Source organism: Drosophila tropicalis, unplaced genomic scaffold, assembly GCF_018151085.1.
Source record: "Drosophila tropicalis isolate 14030-0801.00 unplaced genomic scaffold, ASM1815108v1 contig_593, whole genome shotgun sequence".
NCBI lineage: Eukaryota > Metazoa > Arthropoda > Insecta > Diptera > Drosophilidae > Drosophila > Drosophila tropicalis.
In genome coordinates, this window is record NW_027173070.1 from 5516747 (window position 1) to 5543226 (window position 26480).

Below are 26480 nucleotides of genomic sequence, written 5' to 3' on the forward strand. Positions count from 1 at the left end.
TATTTGTGTTTTTTTTTTTTTTTTTTTTTTTTTTTTTATTGAAACATAAACATGGTACAGTAAGTTTATTGTATTAAGGGATTAAGGTTTTTACGCTCTTCACTTGGCCTTCGATGCACTGGGCAGAGCCATCAACATATTCTCAATGGTGCTGCTACGCAATTCCTGATTATCACCAACTTCCGCAAAGAAACGTTTTATATTACGTATAATGCGATGATGAGGCAGCTCCTAATCACAGCAGAGAGAATCAGGAAGGGGAAAGGGTTATTATTCATTGTCATTGCTTGCTAAGTTGTTGGCATTAGATAAATGTTTGTGTTATATTTTTTCTTTTTTCTTGTTGCTCTAACCTGCTCTTCCTCATCGGAGGACTCATCTTCGCTCAATTCTATGACCACCTCGTTGCCCTCTTCATCGAGTTCGGTTTTGGTTTTCTTTTTCTTTGGCTTTGGTGGCTCTGGCGGTTCTTGCCACATGATCGGATGCCAACAACGTGAGCCAAGCAAGGGTGTGGGATGGAAGTCTACAAATATATATATATGTATATATAAAGTATACAGATTGCAATTGAAAGCCAAGTGAAAACAAAAGGACCAGAGGGTGGGACAAATTCTAAAGGTCTGTGAATCACTTACCACTAGGAGGTGGCAAAGGTTTTGGTACTCTCATCACAATAGATTTTTCCTCTCCTGGCTCAAACATGCCTGAAGGATCAGCTTCCTCATCCATGCTATATAGAATTTCATTTGTTTGAGAATAATTTTTGCTTCCAAGTAATTTCAACCTACTTGCGCAGCAGAAAATGTATCTTCTTGGGTGAGGCGTTGATTTTCTCCTGGGCTTCTGACAAACTCAACTGAGTGGCGTCCTCTTCGTTTATCTCTAATATAATATCTCCCAGACGTATGCCTGCTTTATCGGCTAAACCATCCGGTGATACCTAGTAAGTATTAGGAAAAAACAACCATTTGGAATGGGTAAGTTTTGATATATGTATTTTTCTTTCTCACTGACCCAAACTCGACGAGCTTCGCAACGCAATTGTTGAGAATCTTTCGAGAAACGGATACAACTGACAAGTGCCTATATATCAAGACAATATATGTATATTGTATATTGTATGAGCTTACTGTATATGCTCTCAAAATGTTCTATTATTTTGAGCACAAACGTCAAAAAGTAAAATGTTTGAACAGCAAAAGTTCCTAAAGTCATAGACATTTTATATACTAAACTAAACTATACTATATATATACATACATCTATGAACGTCTAACCCAAATATTGTACATTCACTCGCAATACAACTCGCAACGGGCATGGGCGTAGGTACCACAAGGGGTCTCTCTACAAGTCGGAAATTCCATTTGAAAATATTTTAAAACTTAAAAACTGTTAAACGTTGTCTTATTGGAAACTAATAATATGTTCGTTTTTATCATTAAATAAAAGTACAAAATTTGAAATTTAAAAAGAATATAAATAGTTAAACACAAATACAGAACTTATACAGCAGAGTTGCTAGAAAAATCTCTTCAATAAGGTTAATAAGTCAGGTTAATAGATCCTTAAGAAATATTTTCCAATTTGCAATTTGTTAAAACTTAAAAAGCTTACAAAGTTAAATTAAAATGCCGATAAAAATTTAAAAAAATCAAGAAATATTTCTACAAAGAATCAATTAATATCTCCAGAGATCAGAGAACACATACATAGATCATTGTGGGCTGTATTCTAATAGGAAATATTATATATGTAAATACATGGTTTGAAAAAAGTTAATTTCAGTCTATAAACAATAAAAACCATAGTAAAGTTAGACTTTGGTTCTTTCAAATGCCATTAATTCCAAAATAATCGTAGATTATGTTCCTTTTTTTTTTTGTTTTTCGACTTGAGGTGGGTTAAAACTTTGATTTAGTTTTTAAAACATTAAAAAAGTCATATAACAAATCAAATGCAAGTTGCTAGTTAAAACAGCCAAAAAATCCTATAAAATCTAGAAAGAACTCAATTAACTATAAAAAAAAGGTCTTATTAGAATTCCAACTGCCTGCAGATGGTGTTCCCTCTTGGAAACGCCTGTGACCAACTACAAAGAACAACGAAAGAAATGGAAGACAAGATGAAAACACACCAGACAGACAGCGGCAATTGTTGCAAGACGGAAAGAAAAGCAAAACAAGGAAAAAAAAAAAACAAAAAGAAAAACAACGAAACAGAACAATAAAAATATTCATTTCGTTAGATTTGACTGCGTCGTGAGGGCATAATTCGAATTCAAATTCATTGGCGTTGGACCAAGAGCCAGAAACAAACACAACACACACATTGCCCTCTGAGATTGGCCGACAACAATGACGAAACTCAATTGCAGCAGCTGCCACCACAGACATACCTACATATGTATATACATACGTAGATACAGTGGAGGCAATCAGAGAAAATAGGAAAACATTACCATTTGACCTAAGCCCCCCGCCCAAACCAAAACTTACCTGAAACACTGTGAGTGGCATGTGAAATTCGGAGCCGCCGGTTATTAGAAAACCCCATTTGGTATCATCCTTGGAGGCATAGGCATCCGAATCGACATCGAAGGCAGGGAAGCCATCTGTGTCGCCAATGCCGCAGGATACCTTAATAATCGGTGCCTTCTTCTTTGTCTCCGGCATTGACCAGAGTAAACCGAGTTGTTCGGGCATTTTGTTTAGCTTTTTTTGTTTTGTTAAAGAGCAAAAGTTTTATTTATAAAACAAAAACAAAAAACCAAATATAATCAAAGCAAATGTTTCTCTTTGTGTGACAATCTCTTTTAGTCTTTTGGTTTTGAGTTTTATCTCGTCTCTGTCTCTCTTTCCTCTCTCTCTCTCTGTCTTTTTTCTTGGGGGCAAAATTTTCAAAAAGTTTTTTGGCTGTCAAAAATTATAAATATTACTTTTGTTTATTTATTTTGCCGGCTTTTTATATAAAATCTTTAACCCTTTTTGCTTGTTTTTTGTTTTCTTGTTTTCAACACTTTAAGACACTGAAAACTCCCGTTATATTATATAATCATTGCACAATTTAAAAATTTAATTGAAAATTGATCAAAATTCATAAAAAATCTATCAACTTTAAACTTTATTTAGTTGCAAGTTTAATTAAATAATTATAAGATTTCTATTATTTTACAAATATAATTTAGTTTAGCCTCTTGCGAAGGGCTTGAAATAACTGAAATTTTTCTCTCTTCTTCTTCTTCTTTCGATTCCACGCATTCAACTGCACTTGTCTCGGCCAACTAAAATACATTTTTTTTCGAGAAGTTCTTTTGCCTCGTTGCATTCACGTTTCTATCCCAAGAAGAAATTTTTGGTTTTTTCTATTTTATTGCAGTTTTTTTTTTAATTTTTCTCTCTCTCTCACTTGTTGGCATTTTCTCTCATCACTGCGTAAGGAAAATCTTTGTCTGCCAAATCAATGTCTATATACTTATATCTGTATGTATGTATGTATATAGTGCCTATTCGCATCTTACACATACTCTAAATATCCAACTATACAAATCGAAAACAAACACTTGCACGTGCCTTATCACCTGTCATCTGCTACAGCCCAAACAACACGAAAAGGTGTCAAAAGCAAATGAAGCTGCGTCTCATAATTATATGGCCAGACCTAATGTTTAATGGAAATGGGTAGTAAAAATGATGTTGGTCAGAAGAAACTATTACCTAAAATGAGATACTGTGAGTAATGCCCACCATCGTAGACTTCTATTCTATATGTTAAATGGTTCAAAGTGCTTGTGCTTGATTAAACGACGTCTTAATACAAGAAGTTGCCGACAATTCAAAATCACCCAAAACTTTTAGGATCAATCGACTTAAAAAGCAGATTAGATTGGTGAAAACAATGAAATTCAATGAATAAATATTTTCTTGAAGCACAGGGGCTTTAAACTCTTTGCAGTAGGTTAACACTGAGTTTTATGGCAATTACCTTTTTTGCTTTTTATAAAAACGGAGCAAAGTTTTTCCATAAATAAATTGCCATGCAACTGACATGAATCAAAGCCCAAGAATAAGAAAAGGTGAAGCGAAGAAGGGGGCAAATCAAAAAAAAAAACGTCCAGACAAGAGGCTACACTTATCAGGCCCGATGACATGGCTATAGAACATCATTTTCAGGCGAAATCCCAAAAAGCAGCTGATAAGGCAACACACACATATGCACACGCATAGGCCAGGCACGGTTTAAAGAGGTCAGTAGCCCAATAAAAGTGAAATTTACAATAAACAAAATAAAAAAATATATATATCAATTTCTTTACGGTAATGGGAAACTAAGAACTATTACAAGAAATTTTTAGACATTTTTACATTTTGGTTTCGAAGAAGACAATAAAAATCAAGATGCGCAATATTTAAAAGAGAAATGAAGTCGCTTTATTACCCTATAAACCGCTCCTGCCCACCCTGCGCCCATATATACATATATCTATTTGTTATTTTTGTTTGCAAAAGCTTTGGTTTTATTTAAAAGTTTTCTAGTATTTTATTCTACATAGGTTGTCTCGTTAGCCTCTTTGGAAGACACCTCCATAACCTCACAGCCCTGGGCATAATCCTCAATGCTGGCCTTGTCCTTGTCTGAAGCTGCTTTAGCCGCCAAATCTAGAACCTTATCCACCTCGAAGTTGCCTCTCTCTGGTTCTGCATCATCTGTGCCAAATTCAGTGCTTTCGATTTCCACACTGGGTTTATCGTTTTCATTCGAGTGAAGCAACTGTCGTTTGCGTCGAACAGCATTTGTTACAGTTGTTTTTTCGCCAATTTTCTGCTTTTTATGCTCTTCCGATGAGGAAGTATCTTCAGCTGAACTATCAACTTTCTTTTTGGTATTTGCCTTAGCTGGATCCTCCTCCGAAGAGGAACCAGAACTATCTGCTTTTGGACTGCGTTTGTCTCGGCGATACTCATATTCCAATAGATCTTGAGGATTAGGGACCAGCCCTTCGCAAGAAACGGTCCGAGGTGTAATATCTTGATCTGGATCTGGTATAGAACGTTTTGGGCGATCTTCGTCGCTGCTGCCTTCAGAACTTACAATTAAACTGCCCGCATCCTGTTCCTCGCTGCTGGAACTGCTACTGCTGCTGCTGCTGCTAGCATTGCTTTCAGTTTCTGTCAGAGTCAGTGGTTTGGCTTGGACTAGTCCCAAAACCGCCCAGATACCTAGCAGCCATATTATGCTACGCATTATGAAATTATTTAAAATTTTGTTATTGGTTTTCTCGATCTTTTCTATACGACTGACTTTTAGAGACTGACTGGGCCAGTCGATAGAGACTTTCTATGAAACCTTTCATTTATTTTTTTTCATATGGCAAAATAATTATCACCTCTTGCTCTAGCTCTCTGTATAGCCATCTCTGTCTGTCTTGCTCTCCCACGTCTAAATGTAATTAAAATATCAAATTGTGACTGATAATGAAGGCGAAAATAAAAAACTGCAGACGAAAACATAAGCATGAGCAAAACAAAAATAGGGCCTAGGGTAACAAGGGACAAAACCGAGTATAATTATACACTATAAACTTTACTTCTTATACTATTTAATACTTCTCTTTGGATTTTATTTAAAAAAGATCACGATCCTTTGAGAGTTAAGATGAAAAAATTATGAAATTAAAAAGCTAAGCCATTCTTAAATTCTTTCACTTGATACAGCAATAATCAAAGATCCCAAAGTATGAAAAATGTTTATAAATTGATAAACAAAGTGAATATACCCGTTGCTGTAGTACTTTCCAAGAAATAATCTAAAGAAATCTTTGAATCTTTCGTTTCCAATTTTCAGACTGCGCAATTTGTGCGATTTTCGACTTGCATAATGCACGATTCATACGAGATGCTGATAAGCTGCTCCATTCTATCACATCGCAAAGCATCGCATCGCATCTCATTCCATCCCATCCCTGCTCAGACACAGCGCAATTTGTAATTATCGATGGCAATTCGTAGTATGTAAATAAGTTTATAAGTGGCGTCAATTGGCTTATGACAAAACAGAATATATATCTATAAAAATAAACAAATAAATTGCAACAACTCAACGCCGGCTGGGCTAAGCCAAGTAAATTCCATTTAAGACTTTCGGCTAAATCAACCGAAAACCGAGACAAAAAAGGATTCAAGGATTCTCATCTTCTTTTTTTTTTTTTTTTTTGTCTTTTGAGGCTACTGAATGATAAATGTCTTTGTCGAGTCCCAAAGTTTAGTTCACAAGAACGTGAGCTGCATGCGGACTAAGTGGTAAAGGGCAGATGTCCTTTAGCTCCGTTCTTACTTTATCTGCTACGCTTTACCACTGTTATTAAAAGTCAATAAACATTTTGGGTTTAAATTTAGCAAGCTAAAATAGAAAGCGCAAAAAAAAACAGAGAAGAGCTTTAAGGAGTGAGCGAATAATGATTGAAGTGCAAAAGAGTAAAAAGGATTTTGGCTTATTCAATATTGATTCCCAAATGTCCTCAAACATCAAAGCGCAAAAAAAGCGAGAGCAAAAAGCGAGAGCAAAAAGCAAGAGCAAAAAGCCTTATGCATAATTTAACCGAATCCACCATTCAATTCACCTTAAAGTTGTCGATTGATAATAAATTTTCCAACAAAAACTCACTTCAAAATGCCGCAGTGGAAATCATTTTCGTTTTCTTTTACTATGCAAATCGAACAATGCAGCAAAGTGCTCTGAGAGAAAATCAAATAAACGGAAATAAGGGCATATTGATTCTAAGTAAAAGTTGGCGTCAAACAGGATGATAAATTTTAATCAAGTATATAAGTATGTTATAACAAAAAGTATTACAAGTAGATTAACCAAAATATAATGAAATGTTTCAGTTTCTAACTAGTTTAGTTAAATTATGTGGGAGAAAATTGGTTAAATTCGTTTTTTTTTGTCCAAAGTTATAATAATTTTATTTTAGCACACTTTGGTTATCTACTCACGTTTTCAGTTACAACAAGTTCGACTGAAATTATAAGTTTATGTCATAGAAGTTTAAAAGTGTTTTTTCTCTTAATAACAAAACAAAAAAACTTATGTTTACGGCCCTCAGAAAAGTTTTTGTCATATAAGTGCGCAAATTCTGTTTACAGTAGCAAAGTTTGTTAGAAAAATCTGCAAGGAGTACATATGGAAAAAACTTGCAAGATGTTGGATTTCAAAAACGGACTAGAAAATAACTTATTAGAAGAATCTTATATGTATATGGAAAGTGTATGATAACTTCGTTCTGCTCATAACTTGACTTAGTGTGGTTCAATGGCTTCTGTTTATGTTAATCAGACAACTGTTGCTGCTCAAGAACAGAAACAATTTTGTCATATTTATTAAAAATTAATCAATGTCATAAAGTTTAGCCATCTATCAATTTTAAAGCCACAGGTGCTACAGCAAAAGATGCCCAAAATTTGGATGTAAACAAAATTTAGCTAAAGAAATTGTATGCTTCAGTAAGGTTTTCTTCGTTTGAGGATAAAGAGTATTTTTTTTTTTATCAATAAAAGATAAATTCCACTTGTAAATAAAATATAATCAAAAAGCTTTTCATTTACAATTTCCTTTGTTTAGTTAAAGTAAATCGCTTTAATACCTTTAGTTATAAATTTAATACATCTGAGAAGACAAGTGTCATCAGAATATTATTGATTATGAAACCTTATTATTATTATTAAAAGCCATAAAATTTGAAATTTTGTTTAGGTTCGTACTAATTTGCATATGAATTTCTTACGTCCTTCCCCTTTCGATGACCCAAATCTCTAAAAAGTGTTGCCTACTTTTAGACAGCTTGATTCAAATATTTAATATATTTGCTATTAATGTCCAAACTAAACTAAACACATAAAGTTCATAAAAAAAACAACAAACACACATAAAACACAAAAAAAAATATAAAAAAATAAAAAATACAAAAAAAATATAAAATAATAAAAAAAATACAAAAAAAAAAGAGCCATGTATTCATCGGAAGAATTTGCAGCAGTCTCTTCAGATTATCAAAGCGTTGGAACAGCTGAATCACTAGCCATAAAGGAAAGATTAGTAGAGAAAACGGATGAAGCGTTACAAGAAAATGTCAACGAAAATGTGGAAATAGAACAAAAGTCATCTAAACAGAATATAGAACAGACCGAGCAGTCAGAAAATAAAACAGAGACTAACGAAGTGACAGAAAAACGCGTGGATGTGGATGAAAATGATATTATTGTAATTCCTCCTGATGAGGAAAGTGAAACTGTCATCAAAGAGGTATTTCCAACCACTGCGAATGATTTAAGCAGTGCAAGACCATTACTAAAGCCGGAGAAGCAATGGAAACGTCTATCCAAATCTGTGTCAAGTGTTGTCTTTGAAAACACAATAGAACACGCCCAAGATATTGAGGCAGAAGATAATAATAATGATGATGATGAACGGATAGATGTCATAAAAAATATTTATAGCAGAGATAAGTATGAGGTTGAACGTCGCAACCAATATCGACCCCGTCATAAACGCATTTTGGATCGCGACTATGAAGAAGCCATTATCCATGAGTTAGACAGTGACGACGATGACGACGACGATTTTAATAGGAATGAGATGCTTGATGAATCAGAATCAAATGCTTCAATCAACTTAGAGCCATCGCAGGATTCCATAAAAATGAAAACAGATTTCTTGAACAATTTTGTTTTTCCACCATTTGACGAGTTCGCTATACAAGAATATGATTTGCCGATTGCGCCAGAAGAAATCTTAAAGAGTAACAATGAGGATGTGGGAAAATTTGTTGATCCTCTCACTGGCGAAGTATTACCCAGTTCCGAGTCAGAGTCGGTGTTATCAGAACCCGAAGAAGAGCAATTAACAATTAGTAGAAGTAGTAGTAGTGATTTATTGCCTATGCCAGAGTTTTCGAATGATAATGATTTGGACGACGATCATTATGCTGCTGTCAATACCAAGAGCTCTAAGGATTCTGATGATGATGCTCTCGAAAATATTTTAGTTGAATTTCAAGGTTATCAAGTTGTAGAGACATCCGGACACTCGGAAAAATATCTTCAAACTATTAACCAACAACAAGAGGCAAACATAATAATTTCTGACTGTCTTAACGATCTTTTTGATGAGATACATAGGAAATCGGAAACAATACAAACGGATAATGAACTGAGAACCAAATGTGACAAAGAAAAGCTAATAAATAGTCTAACCGAGTCTGTGGATAACTATTGGGATGAAACGTTTTGCAATGGCTATCTAAATACTCGTACAGTTGAGTTTCATAAGCGTCAGAAAAAATTTCGTAATATCATTGAGCAATCGCCAGAGGAAGAGCTTCAGGAATATCGTCGCTATTCACAGGCATTGTATCATTTGGATAATGTTAGAAAACGTAATGCTGAGTCTAAACGCCATAATGCTCACCTTATGTGTAGTGTCCTAATGGATTTGCAATTTGTGGAAACTATTGTCGAACATGTCGAACGTCATTTGGAGAAAACAATGCGTCAGTATTTGGTGCGCAACAATTCGGAATATCTACGCAAAATTCTAGATGGTGAACTGAGACTCATGCAAAAGAAGAGAAATGAAATAAGCGATGCTCGTCTCTTTCTCATAACCCGCAAGCATACCTTGGGCCACATAAAAGAAGTGAGTAGACTTCTTGAAAAAATAAAACAGGAAAAACAATTTATAAAATATTTATTTCTTACTTTGCAGAAAATCAAAAAACTAGATAGCATATCCGATGACCTGTGCATTCATGACTTTATAGCCATACAGAATGAAGTGTTGGCTTTGGATAAAAAACTTGAAGGTAAATAGCAGATATCTCGAGACTTGTTCCACCGAGAGTTGAGCTAAACTTTCGTTTTTCCAGAACGTACTGTCGATTTGAAGAAACTGCTAAATATCTATAATATCAATTTACATGGGAGATCGCAAAATCTCGAAAAGAGTGAAGTCTTGGCTGAGCAGCTAGATCAAAGGAAATCCATTCTGGTGGATCTAAAGCGAGAGCAAGATTTATTACGTGAGAAGCTCTACGAGGCAAAAATGCAAAGGTCCGATTTACATCAAAAGCAGAATGAGTTATCCTTTAGAGGTGGCATACTATCGATGCCAGCTCTGCTGCATGACTATGACGCAACTGTGGAAAAAGTTAAAAAGACACGAAATTGTGTAACCAAATTAAAGGAAATTTTAAAAAGCGTGTCCGGTCGTATTGAGTACTATGAATCTCGTGATATCTAATTTCTTTAATAAACATAAATATTTGTGTATAGTATATTAAGCAAAGTGAATTACATTTTATGGGCGTGGAGTTTCCCCTTTTTTATACCCTTGCAGAGGGTATTATAAAATTGGTCAGATGTTTGTAACGCACAGAAGGAGACGTTTCCGACCCCATAAAGTATATATATTCTTGATCAGCATGAGAAGCTAAGTCGATATAGCCATGTCCGTCTGTCCGTCTGTCCGTCGGTGCGTACGCGTTTTACTCAGCCATCTTAAGAACTATCGGGATGAAATTTTTTTTTGGGAGCTTTTTTTTTACCCGGGTGAGATAAAGTATGAAAATCTTTGGGATCGGACTACTATATCATATAACTCTGGAACAAAAATTTTTGCAAAAATTGGAGTATCCCCATGAAATTTACCAATATAATAGAATTTGATATAAAATCTCAGATCCCAAAATTTGACCCTGATCGGATAAATAGAACACAAGTTACAGTCAATATAAATCGGTTCAATCGCTGCCGGCAGCGCTGCTTGCTGCCTACTACGTCATCATCAAGTCAACAGAGTACATGCATACACACACACACGCAACGCTACATGAACTGTATGTGTATGCGTGCGTTGCTTTGCTTAGGGAACGAGGGAAGAAGAAGAAAAAATTGTAGTATAAAGAGTAAAATTATTTTGTTTGTATATTGACGAATTGAGTTGCAGAAATCAAATTTTGAACATGTAAAATTATTATTGTCAAGGACTGCAAGGGTATATAAACTTCGGCATAGCCGATGTTAGCTTCTTTGATATTTTTCCGTGTATTTGCGAATTTAATATTTCTATTGCCTACATTCGGGCAGTCTATTTAAATTTGATGAATCGAAAATGTTAACATGGGGAATATTATCAACAAATTTGAACACATTCATTTCATTTGTTCTAGCTCATACACTTACACCACACTCTCCGCACAAGAAACACTTATACATTAAGACACAATATACACTAATTACTCATAATTCTGGTAGAAATGTCTGGGTCCAAGGAAGAATTGCCAGTTGTCGCAGTTTCGGATGTTCCAATAGACACAGTTGCTGAAGAGGCAACTCAAAATCAGAATCCAGGACCAGAAAAAGAACAAGTGAATGAAAATTTTGAAGCAAAACCTAAGCAGTCCCGACAGAAACTCAAGACAGCTGAGTCTTCAGCCGAACAGAAAGATCCATCCAGTCATAGACTGACAGGAGTAGCTAGCTCTGCTGAGCCCCCGCTAAAAGGATCTGGCGATCGACTGAGTAAAGTGTCCCAAAAGGAATCTGGCCATAAACTAAGTGTAGTCCAAGAGCCGGATGATGGTGAAGCTAAAGGTACATTAAAGAAACAATCACATGCTGAAGAAGAGGCTTCTGTGATGCCTATCGAAAATACCCAAGAGCTCGAAGAATATGAAGGTGTTGAGACCCGCAAGTCCGAACAACTAACGGACGAGGAGAAGAAAAAACTCGAACGACAAAACCGCAAAGAACGTGTCAACAGGCGTTTTGGACAGAGCAGCACTTCGGCGGTGGGTTTCGATGTGGTACCTGAAGTAGAAGACCTAGCCGAGGACGATGATGATCGTAGTGATGTTACTAGTGTTTTTGATTCCGATTACGATGAACGTAACCGCCCTTCATATCGACATAAGAGTTTGCTGGAGCGCAACATTTTGGACACTGTGGTGGAACGGTTTGGTACCAATTTTGATGAAAACTTAAGTGCATATGGCTCATCGGGGGAATCAGACCAAGAACTGTGGCAACAAATATCTGCAAATAGTCTAGACACCGTGCAAATGAAAACAGATTTTCTTAATGATTTTGAAGTGCCAGTAATGTCCGATATTTCCGAATCAGAAGATGATCCAATGAGCGTGAGTGTTGTAACAGCCGTTTCCTCTATCATGATATCACATGGGATTGATGTGGGAGTGTTTGTTAACCCTTTGACTGGCGATGTATTGTATAGTTCACAATCGAGCGCCGACGAGTTACCTGTCGAGAAAGTAGAAGAGGAAATGGCATTGAGCGAGACATCTTCGGGTATGTTGGACTTTGATGATAGTGACGAAGCACCCAAAGAAATCGCCAAAGCTGAAGACGAGCAGGCTCGTGCTGACTCATTTGTCAATTTTCAACAATTTCGCTATATAGGATCGGAGGAGGACAGCAGTGATGAGGATCAACTAGCAAAAAGTGTAAAAAACGAAGTACATCAAATTACTAACGATTTTCTCGAGGAACTGCTTAATGAAGTGATAACGAAATCAGAACTACTCACTGCCGATAATATGCTCCGGACGAATTGTGATAAAAATAAACTTATTGAAGGCATATTCGAATCTATAGAAAACTACGAGATGGAGAAATCACTTAACTTATTTTTAAATGCCCGAACTTGTGAATATTATAAACGTCAGCGAATCCATCGTGTCTTCCAAACCCTACCGCCTGCGGCTGAGTATTACGAACATCGACGCTATAAGCAGGTATTGAATCATTTGGATTTTGTTAAAAAACAAAATGCTGAAGCTAAGCGCAACAATGCCAAACTTATGTGTAGTGTCCTAATGGATTTGCAATATGCCACAACTTTTGTGAAGCACAGTGAACTTCATTTGGAGCACACAATGCGTCATCATCTGATACGAAATAATTCCGATTCTCTAAAGCGTATAGTCGATCGTGAATTGAAAACGATGAAGCATAAGAGAAATGAGATAAGTGATGCTCGTTTGTTTCTCATCACCAGGAAACATTCTCTAGCTCGCATATCAGATGTGAGTATCCTTTATCCTTTAATAAAATTAAAATATACATGGTTAATTTATGGAAAAATCATTAGAAAATTCATCAATTAGAAAAAGTTACGGAGGACCTATTGATCAGTGATTTTGTTGCCATTCAGAATCAGGTGTTGGCATTGGATAAGAAAATTGAAGGTGAGATACTTGAACATATGTATACCATATATTGAAGTCAGCATAACCCAATATTTAAACGATCTTCCACAGAACGAAATGTTGACTTGAAGAAGCTTCTGAACACCCATCAAGTGGAACTACATCAGATAGAACACACTCACGAAAAGGCTCTGGTCCTTGCAGACATGCTAGAAGAAGAGAAATCCATCTTGCGGACAAAGCAGGAACGACAAATGGAACTACGTGAAAGTCTTTATGAAGCAAAAATGCAGAGGACACGCATACAACAACGACATAAGGAACTTTCTATCAAGGGGGGCATCCTGTCGATGCCAGCCCTAATGACCGACTATGATGTGACTCTACAGAGAGTGGAAGAGAAACGTGTTAGTGTAGCTAAATTAAGGGAAAGTTTAAAAAGCCTTTCGGCCCGTGTTGCCTACTTTGAGTCACGTAATCTGTAGTCGATTTTAAATAAAAAACAAATAACATTTTTCTATCTATGTAGTAAGCTATGTAAACTTTGTATGTCTTCATTAGCCACATCAACTTACACAACTAACTAAACATTTAATGTAAACTATACTCGCAACACGAATACACACAACAAAATCCAAACACAAAAAAAAAAATAAATAAAATATAAAAAAAAAAAAATAAACACAATAAAACAATGGATTTAGTAAAAGAGGATCCAAAGCAAATACCAAGAGACTTGGATAAAACGCCACCTGTTGTGAAGGATCTCAAAGTGGAGTATCAAGAGCACGCAGAGGTCCAAGACATTTCTGAAGAAACTCTAGATGCAGAGAAAAAGTCAAATAGAACAAGTATGGTGAATGAAGTGAAGATATTGCCACTCAAAGAGGATGAAGGTGTGAATATAGAGCCAAAAAGAACGACTCTAGCAAACAGAGAGGGTATTAGTAAACGTGATCTTTCAATAGAAACAATTGAGGAAATCAAAAAACGTAAAAAAGAGGCACGTCTCTTGAAAAAACAAGAATCCTCTGTTCCACTGAACGACAAAGTAGAGCAGGAGGAGGAGCAAATACCAAGAGACTTGGATAAAACTACATCTGTTGTAAAGAATCTCAATGTGAAGCATCAAGAGGACACAGAGGTCAAAGTCATTGCTGAAGAAACTCTAGAGTCAAAAAGAACGGCTGGAGTAAACAATATAGAGGATATTGGTGTACGCGATATCTCGATAGCCACAATTGAGGAAATCAAGTATCGTAAGAAAGAGGCACGTCTATTGAAAGAACAACTCGATCAGGAGCGAAAAGAGCGTCGATTAGAAGAGATGCTAAAACGAGACTTCGAATACAAAGAAATGAAAGTTTTAAATAAACAAGAAAGAGAATCGGAAAAAATAAACAGGCGAAATGAATCAAGTATATTATGCGAAAATTACGATCAATTACTTCTAGATGCGGTGGAAGATGAGATATCAGCATCTGAAACCCCAAGCGATTCTGAGCAAAGCGACGACCATATCAGATTATCTTTCGCCGAAACCATTTTCGCAGCCCTCGAAGATATGCCCGTTTTATCCGAATTATCCCTTAGCGTTGAAGATGATGAAATTGCCAAGCCTTCTCAAAGCATCATAAGCAACAATTATGAAGACACTGGTCGTTTTGTTGACCCACTAACAGGAGAATCTCTTCATAGCTCTTCAGAAACTTATATCGAGAGTTTTACTGGGGAAGTTGAGGAGTATATCGGAGATGATGGAGAAAGTAATTTCACTCTATCCCTGGATGATCTGCCTATGGACGATACGCCAACACCAACGCCAACGCCAAGACTTCCAAAAGATGAACTTGAATACGACCCCAACCAACTTAATTTTAACCTATCGCAAACTGTTTTAAGAGATTACTCCTTACAAAGTGACAACCTTGATGCAGTACAAGTCAGTGATCAAATCGTTTCCGACTTTCTGCAAACGCTACTGAAATATGTTGTGAGTGAAGCCGATACGGCTGTCTCCAAAGCCCTGTTCACTCAACGTCTTGACATTGTGAAGCTTCACCAAGAGCTGCAAAAGGTTGTGGAACAACATTTAGTAGAGAAATATCGTAACAATGCATTGAATCTAAAAACCGTGAAATACTATAGACGTAATGAAATGCTTCGTCATATCGAGGAACATAGTTTCAGCTTCGAAATAAAGGACAGACATCGTTATTTTGAGGCCCTTTTGAAATTAGATTTTATTCGAAAACGTGCAGCTGAGACGAAGACTCAGAGTGCCTATCTCTTAGCCAGTGTCTTAATGGAGTTACATAGTGCTGAAAATATGTCCATGCACTTGGATAAACGTCTGTCGGATTTGATATACAAGACCATTGTAACTAAGGATTCGGAACTTCTCAGGAAAGTTGTAGAACGTGAAATGCGTTTGTTCAATAACAAACGCAATGAAGTTAGCGATTTGCGTTTTCATCTCATTACCAAAAATCATACTTTAGCACGTTACGATGAGGTAAGCCCATTAGTAGTTATAATCAATAAGTTTAGCTAATGTCTATTTACTTTATTTAATAGAAAATTGGTCGCCTGGCAACTATTAACGAAGATGTAAACATGGACACTTTTCTTCTTGTGCAAAATCAATGCACAAGTCTGCAAAAGAAACTCGAAGGTAACATCTACAGAAAGTCCTTGAGATGTTTGTTTTTAGTGTATAATTTACCAAAAAAACAGTTGCTACCAATCTCGTCATCTTGCTCATTCTTTAGAGTACTTATAGTTTAATTTTTTAGCATAAATCAAAATGATTTAGATTTGGTTTAATTTAAAGTAGCCTATAATGGTGAAGGTGAAGTTAATGCAACTACATTTCTACATATAGATCTCTTTTATCAAAGATTCTTCAAAGCAAAAAAAAACAATTTTTAATAAAGAAATCCTTTCATATTTTTAGAGAAATCATGGAGCTTGCATTCTTTGCATTCTCAGTTCTATAATGAATTGCATTTGCTAGCCCATATCCGAGAGCGAACCGTTGATTTATGCGGACAATTGCAGATGGTCAAGGCCGCATACAAGGCAAAATACCAATACAAATTGGAATTACGTGAAAAAATATTACATCTTAAGCTTCAACGTGATAAAACACGTAAACAAGTGCGTCATGTATCCTTTCAGGTAAGTCAATTCGAAAATTGTAGACTTCCTTACACACCAACGCACACACACAAAAACTCTTTCTAATTTTTGCAGGGCGGTCTCCTGCAATACCATAGTCTCATGCTCGACTTTGATGATACCGTGGAGAAAGTCTCTAAGTTGCAGGCCAATGTACAAACTCAAAGAAATATTATGCAACAACTGGAAGCCAAACTTGAAGCTCTTTCAACTCTTAGAAGTACTCAGTAAAGAGGCGATTCTTTTACTTTTTCATTCATATATAATCAAAAGAAAACTTGCATCATTTCCAGCAATTATTGTACTATAATACATACATATATAAAAGAATCTTTGAAAGCAAAAAAAAAAATATATGACTAAAAAAAAATCAAGATCATTAATTAAGCAAGAAAAATGCCTCGAATAACATGGGACTTCCTATCTATTAAATGTGCCACATAGCGGATCAAAAATTGGTCTCTTAATGGTCCCATAAGATATATTCAAAACTGAAAATATACATATGAAATTATGTATATATGTACTACATATATATTTGTGGACATATATCTTTCACAATTTCAGTGTCAAGTTGAATATTTATTTGCTTGTTTTTAGTTTGGTTGTTGTTTTTTGTTATACTCTTGCAGCAAAGGGCATTGGGGAATTGTTTGGCTTTTTGTCACACCAACGCATATTTTTCTTTGAAAATATACAATCTGTGGCTGATATAAATTGGCTTGTTTCAAAATGACTAAAAGTATTTTCTTAAAACAATTTTGGTTGGTTTATTGGTTGGCCATTTTCCATTGTTGCACTTCTCTAAAGTTTGTATACCCTCGCAAAGAGGATATAATAAAAATTGGCATTGCTTCATTGAAGTTTTCTCTCAATTGTTGAAGTATTCATATAAAGCTTCTAAGTAAAATTTGCTTAATGGTTTTTTGTCCCTAACTGCTAGATAAGACATTCAATGTTTGAGGGCCGTTTGTTTGAATTGCGCCTTAATGTTTTCACACACAATAAGATTTAGAAGTCGATGACTAACAATGAAGTGTATGCAATCATGGGTTCTATACTCGGTGTGACAAGATAGCGTCTTATAAATCGATGCTACTGGCTATATCATGTACGAAAAAGTGTCCTGTTCCATTTGGCCATGTGGGTGCAAGCGAGAGGGAGCGACATTATTCATACACGGACAGACTAGTATTGTTATTATTACATGAACAAATTGCGCTGGCTTTCTACTCTTTGTAATCCCTGTAACGCCGAGTTCTTAAGCTGTTCATCATCGTTAAGAAACTGACAGACAACGAGACCCAAAAGGATTTAGTTATTGAATTCAGCAGTGAAATAATTTAATTTGTTTCCAATTCACAAGCCTTTTACAATTATTAAGACTCAATAAATCATCTGCAAATGTTTTATTCAAATAATAGAACATTTTATTGGTACAGTCCAGTCAACTAATCAAGGTTTATACTTAGATTTGTTTTCGTTTTTGTTAGGTATCAGAATCATTGACTATCATTGACTTTTAAAAATATGGCAAGCCTTTTGATCTTTCCTGTTTAAAGTTGAGAGTTATTCTCTAACACTGTACTTACATAGTTCGATGAAGAGACATTATAACTTTATAGTTTTTGATAGAAACTTTAAACTAATACTAGTAAGAGGTTTTCTCTATCGTTGTCATTAAAAGAGAACCCTATCACCCATGGACTTATTTCGACTTCACTTGATTGAAATCGATTTCTCTATTCCCCACAGACAGTCCTTAAAAGCATATGTGTTAATGGCATATATACCGCTTTACACCCATGTCAGTAATTAACAGAAACATTTGACTAATTGCTCAAAATATGTACCAACTATAAAACAGAAAAAAAAAAACTTTTGTCGAAAATACCAACAAGGCATGCCATTTGCTTTATAATTCAAATTGACCAATTCATGATCAATTGTAGAAGATACTTCATGTTTCATTTCAGTGGACAAGAGGGCAAGAGAGAGCAGGGAACTACGACATTTGTATAAACAGTTTTGGCACGCTTTTCTATGGACATTTTTTCGCTGCAATTAGAAAAAACTTATTAAGTGTCTAAGCAATTGAATTGCTAGCCAAAAGTACAACGCAAAATTAAAGGAAATATATTTATGAGAAATTTCTCGAAAAATAAAAGGCGTAACCAATCTCTCAAGTTGTCTGCTGACTATCATCTCTATATACAATACACAATCTATATCTAAGAAAAATAATTTTTTTTTTTTTTTTTGCCAAAAATATCTATCACACCTGCATTTGGCTGAAAGAATTTCAAGCAGCTGCCAAGGGGCGATTGAGGTTTTTCTTGATTTTTTTCGTAAAAATTTCCATTTGACCTCGACACGCTTCGTTGGAATACAATTTGCACACAGTTGTAAACATTCAAAACAGTTTCACTATAAGATAGATATGTATAGACAAATATGTGTATATATATACAGAAAATTAAGAAAACGAAAAACACCCACACAAAAGCCAACAAGAAAAAAAAAGCTCTGAAGGTTATAGAGGTGATTAAAAGCTGGAGAATCGAAATTTGTTGTCGATGATTATTTTTTTTCAAATTTACTTTATTTTTTTGATATAATAAATAAACTTAGCTAAATATATATACTTAATTTTAAGGCGTTTCTACCAGACTTTGCCTTGCTTTTTTTGGTGTGTGTTGTGTATGTTCTTTTTTTGTGTGAGTGTTTTGAGGAATTGTGTTTTTTTTTTTTTTGTTTTTTTTTTTAATGTGATTTAAACTTACAAAAGTAATTTAGAGATATAAAAGTGATGAAATAATATTTAAACTCCAACTCCAAAAAATACTTTTAGCAAATTTACTTGCCCAGCAAGATTTTGCGGCCAGCGCCCAAGTTCTGACCAGCCTGGGTGGCACCCTTGTTGGAACCGGCCTGAAGACCAACAATGGTCTGGCCAGCCTTCAGCTGCTCATCGGTGAAATCACGCTTGCACTCATCAGCGGGCTTGGGGCCCAAGAAGGGACCCTTGAAGTCATCGTGCTTGTAGGTCTATCAAAAGAGTTTCACTTATAAACACCAACGAAAACCTACGAGAAATTTGTTTAAGGGGAACTTACAGCACGTCCCAAAGCGAAAATGGTGTTGGTGACATTGGCAATATCCTTCTTCTCATAGAGATCGACAGTCTGGAAGACATCGATATCGGGTACACCGTATTCCTTCAGAGCCTTCTGGAAGTTGTTAATGTTCTCCATGAACTTGAATTGGCCACCAGATGAGTTGACCTTGGGCACAGCATTGGGCGACAGAATGTTGATCAGTTTGCACAGAACTTGGCCATCCTTCAACACATCCTCATACTGCTGGCCAGCGGGGAATTTCTCGGCAATAATGGCCTCAATCCATTCCTGGGCCTCTTTGTCCATCTCGGGATTGCGCTTGCCGGCAATCTATATGAATATCCGAGGGAAAAAAAAACAAACAAACATTTTGTTAGAAAAAAACACTTTTCCGAGCACTTTTAAATTCACTTTTTGAGTTTTTTTTTTAACATTTTTCTTTTTTAAATTATTTTTTCACTTTTCTTGGTATATATTCCCACCTTGGCACGAACGGCACGTTCAAGAGACATGTTTAGTTTGTTTTTGTGGTACTTTTTGTTTTCACGTTAAAAAGGATCTTCACCAAAGCTCGAGCAAGCCTTAACTGATGCCTGGCCACGGGGCGTATGCGTCTTTTAAAGCGCAAGACCACAATCTTTCGGTATTCATGTATATTGTTCCAAAAATATATCCGAATTCGGAGTCGCCTCTATGTGAGAGATTATTTCTCGATGTTTTTCCTTTGTTGTGTGGGCGTATTCTATAAATTTTTTCGGCTTCTCCGACTTTGCCTCGCATGAGTCGTGCGTTTTAATTTTAGATCATCATCACAAACGCAGACCAAAAAACCAAAAAAAAAAAAACAAAAATTGAGAAAAAATTAGAAAAAATAACAACTCTGAAAAATTGTTTAATAATTATAAATTCGCTGGCGAATATAGACGCGCGCCTTTAAGTAAATTTTTACATATCTTTCGTTTGTTATCATAAATAATTTCCACTTTTCGGACAATGTTGCTTGTGAAAATGATTTCAAAATGAAAATTCTTCAATTCGTATTTTCCACAATTTGTTGCTTGTAATCGCCATTATGAATTTCGCCTGCATTGAATCATAATTAAAAATGGCATTGAATAATTGAATATAATATAAACATAAGTAGATTATTTTCGATTAAGTCACATTCAAGCACAATGTCAACATTTCTAAAGTAAACATCGATTTATTAAACAAACAATTAAGCAAATAAAATAATAAAATAAATATTGCAAATATAAAACAGTTCTGGAATCCTCGAGAAGAAATTTTAATTACATATATTTACGAGTTGCCGGAAATATTGATATATTTTTTGAAATTGATTAAGAAAATCTATTTGGGAAATTTATATTAATTTCTAACTAGTTTAAGCTGCATTTTATCAATGGCAATTAAATAATAAATCTATTTCAATTTCTTGACATTTTTAGCCATAAATTTTCTTAAGTGTTTTGTGTTCTACAAAAGTGTTTTAGACATCGAATTCATTGAAATTTCGGCAACATAAAAATAACTTTTTTTGAGGACAAAAGAATAAGCTGACTTTTTAAAAGTCAAAGTTTTAAAACTACTTAAAATTGTAATATAATGGCAAAAACTATATAATATATTTCCTTCACAATAAGTTTTGGAAGCAAACAAATATATAGAAGTCCTCACCAGCTGAAAAAAACTTGAGTATTTTAAATTTTTAAAATTTATTACCCATTAGCAAATAAACACTAGAATATACATAGTTCCAGGTGACAAAAAAAAAAAAAAACACAAGATATAAGTGAGGGGTAACTTTAAATCAGATCACTTTAAACAAAGTATTTTAGCTTAGATGCTATGGTTTATTTTTAGTTTTTCTTTATTTCTGTTAGGTATATTCAAAATCTGTCTAGACTTGGACAATGTTTGAATGGAAATTGATGAAAGACATATAAAGCATGACTCAAAAAGCAAAGCCGCAGAAGGGTTCATCGGGTAAGCCTTCAATCGTCATCTGCTGAGACCGAAAAGACTAGTCAAGCCCTACCAATTAGAATCAGACCTGAAAGGCAAATCCTTTTTAGTCTGCGAGGATAGTTTTCATTTGGCAGTTGTGCTGCCAGCCGGTTGGTGTCCGAATTTCAGGACCTTCTTGTGGACTATGAATCCCCTTAAGTTCCTGTAACCCACATCTGGATGCCGTATGTCCATATGGGCTCCAAGATGGAATTGTGCTGAGCTGCTATTTGTGGACGATGAGCCAGTGCATCGTTTTTAGTGTCATTTGCATCGACTTAGCCTTGATGTGAGCTATAGGTAAGTAATAAATGGATGGCAACTTTACTTGTCAGTCTCAGGTGCCAAATCACTTGTGGCACCTTGTACAGTCTTTAAGTTTTCGAAATGATTTAGTCTGATTTAGTTCAAATAAAAGGGAGAAATATAAAAACAAGAGACAAACTAGGCCAAATTCCAGTGAAAACATAATTCTACACGCACACATACTAATTAATTTGACAATTATAATTAGTAATATATTATGGTAAATTTCATTTTAAAATTTGAAACGAAAAACATAATTGGCAAAGAAACATCATGAAATATATTTGAAATGCGCAAGGTCAATATGGATATACACTTTGTTTATATATAAATTTGGTCCGACAATTAATATGAATTATGCTCTTTGTGTTATTGAAAAGCACTTTAAATGATGGCTAAGGAAAAACATGAATGCCTGAGGCAAAAGACAGAGCAAAGTTCATGCCCTCAACATGGAAAAAGCATGGAACACATCAGATGGAATACAAAAACAAGAGAAACTATAAATAAACGTATAATGAAATCATTTTTGACCTTGTCCCGAGGCCAAACATGAGGCGAGTGATCTACTAAATGGATGCAGCGATAACATTTTCTCTGCTAGAGCGGATACAATTTCGATAACTAGATGAAAATTTCCTACATTTACGTATATGGCAAGGCAAAATTGTGTTCTGGGTTGTCTCTTCGCCTTCGCGTTCTCGCTCTCTCTCTCTCTCACCTATTTTTGGGTCGTTGCTGACAGGTGGACTTAGCCAAGAGCAAGAGACGATGAAGGAGGAGGAAAAACACCGAAATAGTTGCGCTGCGTCAGCATCAGCAAATGAGATTTTCCAGGCGTTTTCTTAGTTGTTTCTTTGTGCTTTTTTTCTTGCTTTTTTCTTCACACATTCCCGCCTGATGGCGTGTTGAATTTATTTTTACTGGGCAGCCGCGGGCCTAAGACGAGTGTTTAGGGCCATTCGTTAATTAATAAACGTTTTTACATTTCTTTTTTCTTAAACATACAAACATATGTATATATATTTTTTGTCGACTGACAATCGTTAAGTGAATTAAATTCGCCCTTGGGTAACTTGCTTTTGAATAAAATTTAATTAATATGCCCTGCAGATGGCTGACAATTGTATTATCATAATTGCATTCAACCTTCAAGTATTAAAGATGGGGCTACAGCCCCAGCATTGCATAAAGACCGTTAGTGGTCCGTTCTTTGTGGTTTCAAAAAGGTCTTCAAATGCAGTAGGTTGAGAGGGTGGGGCTTCTTGCCTACATTTGACATCTCGTCTTTTTCCCTGTCTTCAGTGTTTTAGAAGATAAAACTCGAAAAGTTTGCGTTTACGTGAATTATTTAAGCCACTTTTTCAGGGATTCCTTTGAAGTCTTTGGATATGTACAAAATTTCAAACCAGTATCTCACCTAGTCAGTCAAACAAACTGCTTTACACCTTAAGGCGAAACTTTGCCTGTTTTCAGCTACTTCTTGGTTAGATCTTTCCAATTCACTTCTTTAAGGGACAATCCCAGGAGAAGCCTGTGTCCTTCTTTTATCCATGTGTGTCTGTTCAATTGATATGCGTCTCTGTTTTTTCTATTTTCTCTTCACGAACAAGAGAAAGTGAATGAAGAAAACAAAGTTAGAACAGTGAAAAGGCCGCAAAGCAATTTTCTTCATGCTCTCCATCATTATCATAATTTTTCTTTTTGCGGAAAATTGCATATGAGTTTCCAACACTTTTTCATGTTTATCTAGGAAAATTTGATTTGGCACTCAAACAAAAGTGGCAAAGGCATGCCGCCTGGCTACTTGCCGCTTGCCACTTGATGCTGAGGATTATTTTCACATAAATCAAGCAAACAAACAAACAAAACTCCACTCCAACCGAACCGACATAAAGGCCCACAATCATCATCATCATCATCAGTATCATAGGACCTAGGCCTAGACTAAAGGAATAAAAAAAAGAAAGGAAAAAAGACAAGCAAAATGGACCGCAATTCCCTTAGAAAATGAAGTCAAGCAAAAATAAGGCTCATGGCAATTGTTTGCGGACATTTTCCCCATTGCCCCAACCCCCAAAACACTCCACCCCTCGGTTTAACAGAAGGAAAATGCCAACGGAAACGGAAATTAAGTCAAGCAAGGCGTCTGCCATTTTCAATTTCAAATTGTTGAACTTTAACTGCAATTTCAACAAAGTTAACACTGTTGCTTATATTTGTTTTTTTGTTTCTGTCTTATTTATTTATCATAAACAATTTGAATAGTTTAACTATAAATAGCATGAGAGAAAAGAAGACATATTTATTTATTTATGGCCGAGACATTTAATTGGAAAAAATCTTTATTCTGCCTTCTGCCAATGTCGTCATTTTGCCATAAAAATAAACATTTTGCTTTCTCTCTCTCGCGATACGACTATTTAGATATTTATAAGTCTCGCACAATATTTCTAGACACATTTTGCCGCTTATCTTTGCCAATTAAATGGAATTGACAATTTTCTATATCTCGACTTTGGAACTGTCAGAAAATTAGCTAACACTGGAAACTGAAAGGAAAATTCTAGGTAAATGGAACGTTTACTCTATGCATTGTTCAGACAAACACGATTTTCCCTTGACAATGGATGTGAGGTACCCTTTCTTAAGGACAAAACCCTTGAATGTCGTTAATCAGCAGCTAATATAACCCATCTTGTGTATAGGGTATCCATTAAAAGAGGCCTCAATAAAAAGTTTAACTTTTGCATATAATTTGCATTTGCTTAAACATTTTTTTGTCTCTTTGGTTTTTGTTTAAACATTTGCCATGGTAAGCTAAAAAAATCTTTTGAACTTGTAATTTCAGTTAGATATTTGCTTGATTTGGTTTCCTTTTCTTTCATTTAACTGACAGAAAAGAAAAGGTTAATTAGAAATTCAGCTAGACCGCAAAAAAGATAAGTTAAATACCAGAGCCAAGCACTTAACCACAACAAAAAGGTCCTTCAGTCTGCGTCCCTTAACTCGGTTTGGGAAATATTTATTGTTCAGTCAGCCTGAAACAGGTAAAGGTGCAAAATAAGTAAAAAAGGAAGACGGTCAAGACAAGTCCACCAAATACAAACAAACCCCCCCCACACAAACAGTTTAATCAATAATTTAGACTTGGACTGTGGTTTTCCTCCTTCAAAATTGGCTTAAACGTATTGATTGAGAAACTAGGCAAAAAGTTCGACCTCGAAATGGGAAACTTTTACAATATTTTCCAGACATTCGCATCGTTTGGTCTAATTGAATTTCGCCCTTATTGGCTAACACTTTAAAGCTTTCAAATGGCAATGGCATGTAATGAGATTTTCATTCATCTATGGGATGTATGTGTCTTGAGAAAAAATAAAAAGTTTTCTTTCCTCGCATTTCATTGCCAAATTGCCACTTCAAAGCAACAATTTTTGCTCCTTAAATCAATTTGAACAAAGTATTTTTCTCAGCTGAAACGAAAACATGAAAACATTATACTCTTTTTGACAGGGAGTCGACGTAATGGATACCTTTGAAGTGTTTCGCCTATGTTTCGCCTAGTTTGCAGAAAGAAATGGAAAACAAGGGCATACTTTTAGGGGTCATATGTTATTAACTTTTTTATGTTGTGACTAGAATATTTCGTTTATTACTTTTACTCAATACTAATATACCCTTAAGCTCTCTATCCACAGGATATTGACAAAAAGAAAATAAAAGTTTAGAAACGACTTTGTCGTTTGTCATTATAACTCGATTTGCAACTGGTAATGTATGATGTTAGGGCAAAGCACACGCACACATACATACATACATATTGAGGGGTCCTGGCGCACCTCCTGGAGCCTATGTTACTCCCCTACGTGTGTGCCTATGCTAATTGCCAGCCATTATCTTTGCTTAATTATGGCGCCTCTTGACAAATGGTGGGCACCTTCTTTTTGAATTTTTTGGCCTTTGACATTTCAATTGTTCGAAAATTTTTCCCTTCCTGTGCCTAATTTATGCACATTTGTTTCCCCCATCTCTTCTCATCATATGATGATTGCAAGGCAAGTGATAAAAATTGAAAATCAAATTTTATCTTTAGATTTTTCTGTTGTTGAATTTTTAAATTCAATTTGATTCCACCAAAAATAGCGAAACTCTTGGGATGCGGCTGCGAACTAAACGTAAACAAAGATGAAATTCAAACAACAAAAAGACCAAAACCACAGAATAACTAAAAAAAATATATATGTATATTCCATCGTGGCATTGGCAAAAGCTAACTGTGAATACCAAATAGATTCAATTACATATACATATATAAATATGTGTGTATGTGTAGAGGAGTCTGAATAATAACGAATGGAATATGAAATCAAAGCTAGTGAAAATTCAAAAAAACTTGTTTCTAAAACCTAAGATTGGTATATTTTCTTATTTAGGTTGATTACTCGTATTAAAAGAGAATTTATTTAATATTAAAAGGACTTAATTTTAAACATATATCGTAATCTTTAAAAGTTATATTTGAAAAAACATAATTAACAGTATTTTTAGTTTTAGTCTTAGAGTCAGTGAAATCAAGTAGGAATAAGTACTAGACTACTCACTAAGCAATAGTGAGAGAAGAGGACATTAAAAATAAT

General features: G+C 35.2%; 5 protein-coding genes across 6 annotated transcripts; 2 read left to right on the forward strand and 3 right to left on the reverse strand.

The window, feature by feature from the left end:
- Positions 1 to 26: 26 nt before the first annotated feature.
- On the reverse strand, positions 27 to 2811 carry LOC137576835 (membrane-associated guanylate kinase, WW and PDZ domain-containing protein 1-like). 2 transcript variants are annotated; one of them, XM_068290160.1, is made up of 5 exons: positions 2502 to 2811; positions 792 to 943; positions 639 to 733; positions 354 to 526; positions 27 to 231 (listed from the first exon to the last, which is right to left on the reverse strand). In XM_068290160.1, the coding sequence occupies exons 1-5, from the start codon at positions 2706 to 2708 to the stop codon at positions 100 to 102; spliced, it is 759 nt and encodes a 252-aa protein (XP_068146261.1). In that variant the 5' UTR covers positions 2709 to 2811; the 3' UTR covers positions 27 to 99. The 2 variants fall into 2 exon arrangements, with proteins under 2 accessions (XP_068146261.1, XP_068146262.1); XM_068290161.1 differs by lacking the exon at positions 2502 to 2811 and adding an exon at positions 1018 to 1141.
- A 1677-nt stretch (positions 2812 to 4488) lies between these two features.
- Positions 4489 to 5311, reverse strand: LOC137576483 (uncharacterized). The gene has a single exon (XM_068289628.1). It carries the CDS (start codon positions 5245 to 5247, stop codon positions 4543 to 4545), a length of 705 nt encoding a protein of 234 aa, XP_068145729.1. The 5' UTR covers positions 5248 to 5311; the 3' UTR covers positions 4489 to 4542.
- A 2669-nt stretch (positions 5312 to 7980) lies between these two features.
- Positions 7981 to 13753, forward strand: LOC137577988 (putative leucine-rich repeat-containing protein DDB_G0290503). Its single transcript, XM_068291588.1, has 6 exons — positions 7981 to 9696; positions 9766 to 9862; positions 9926 to 10296; positions 11294 to 13102; positions 13168 to 13264; positions 13337 to 13753. The coding sequence occupies exons 1-6, from the start codon at positions 8011 to 8013 to the stop codon at positions 13708 to 13710; spliced, it is 4434 nt and encodes a 1477-aa protein (XP_068147689.1). The 5' UTR covers positions 7981 to 8010; the 3' UTR covers positions 13711 to 13753.
- A 66-nt stretch (positions 13754 to 13819) lies between these two features.
- LOC137577548 (putative leucine-rich repeat-containing protein DDB_G0290503) lies at positions 13820 to 16783 on the forward strand. The gene is made up of 4 exons (XM_068291041.1): positions 13820 to 15740; positions 15803 to 15899; positions 16182 to 16405; positions 16481 to 16783. Exons 1-4 carry the CDS (start codon positions 13920 to 13922, stop codon positions 16634 to 16636), a joined length of 2298 nt encoding a protein of 765 aa, XP_068147142.1. The 5' UTR covers positions 13820 to 13919; the 3' UTR covers positions 16637 to 16783.
- A 2188-nt stretch (positions 16784 to 18971) lies between these two features.
- Mp20 (Muscle protein 20) lies at positions 18972 to 20137 on the reverse strand. Its single transcript, XM_068289725.1, has 3 exons — positions 20007 to 20137; positions 19522 to 19854; positions 18972 to 19453 (listed from the first exon to the last, which is right to left on the reverse strand). Exons 1-3 carry the CDS (start codon positions 20034 to 20036, stop codon positions 19262 to 19264), a joined length of 555 nt encoding a protein of 184 aa, XP_068145826.1. The 5' UTR covers positions 20037 to 20137; the 3' UTR covers positions 18972 to 19261.
- Positions 20138 to 26480: the final 6343 nt, after the last annotated feature.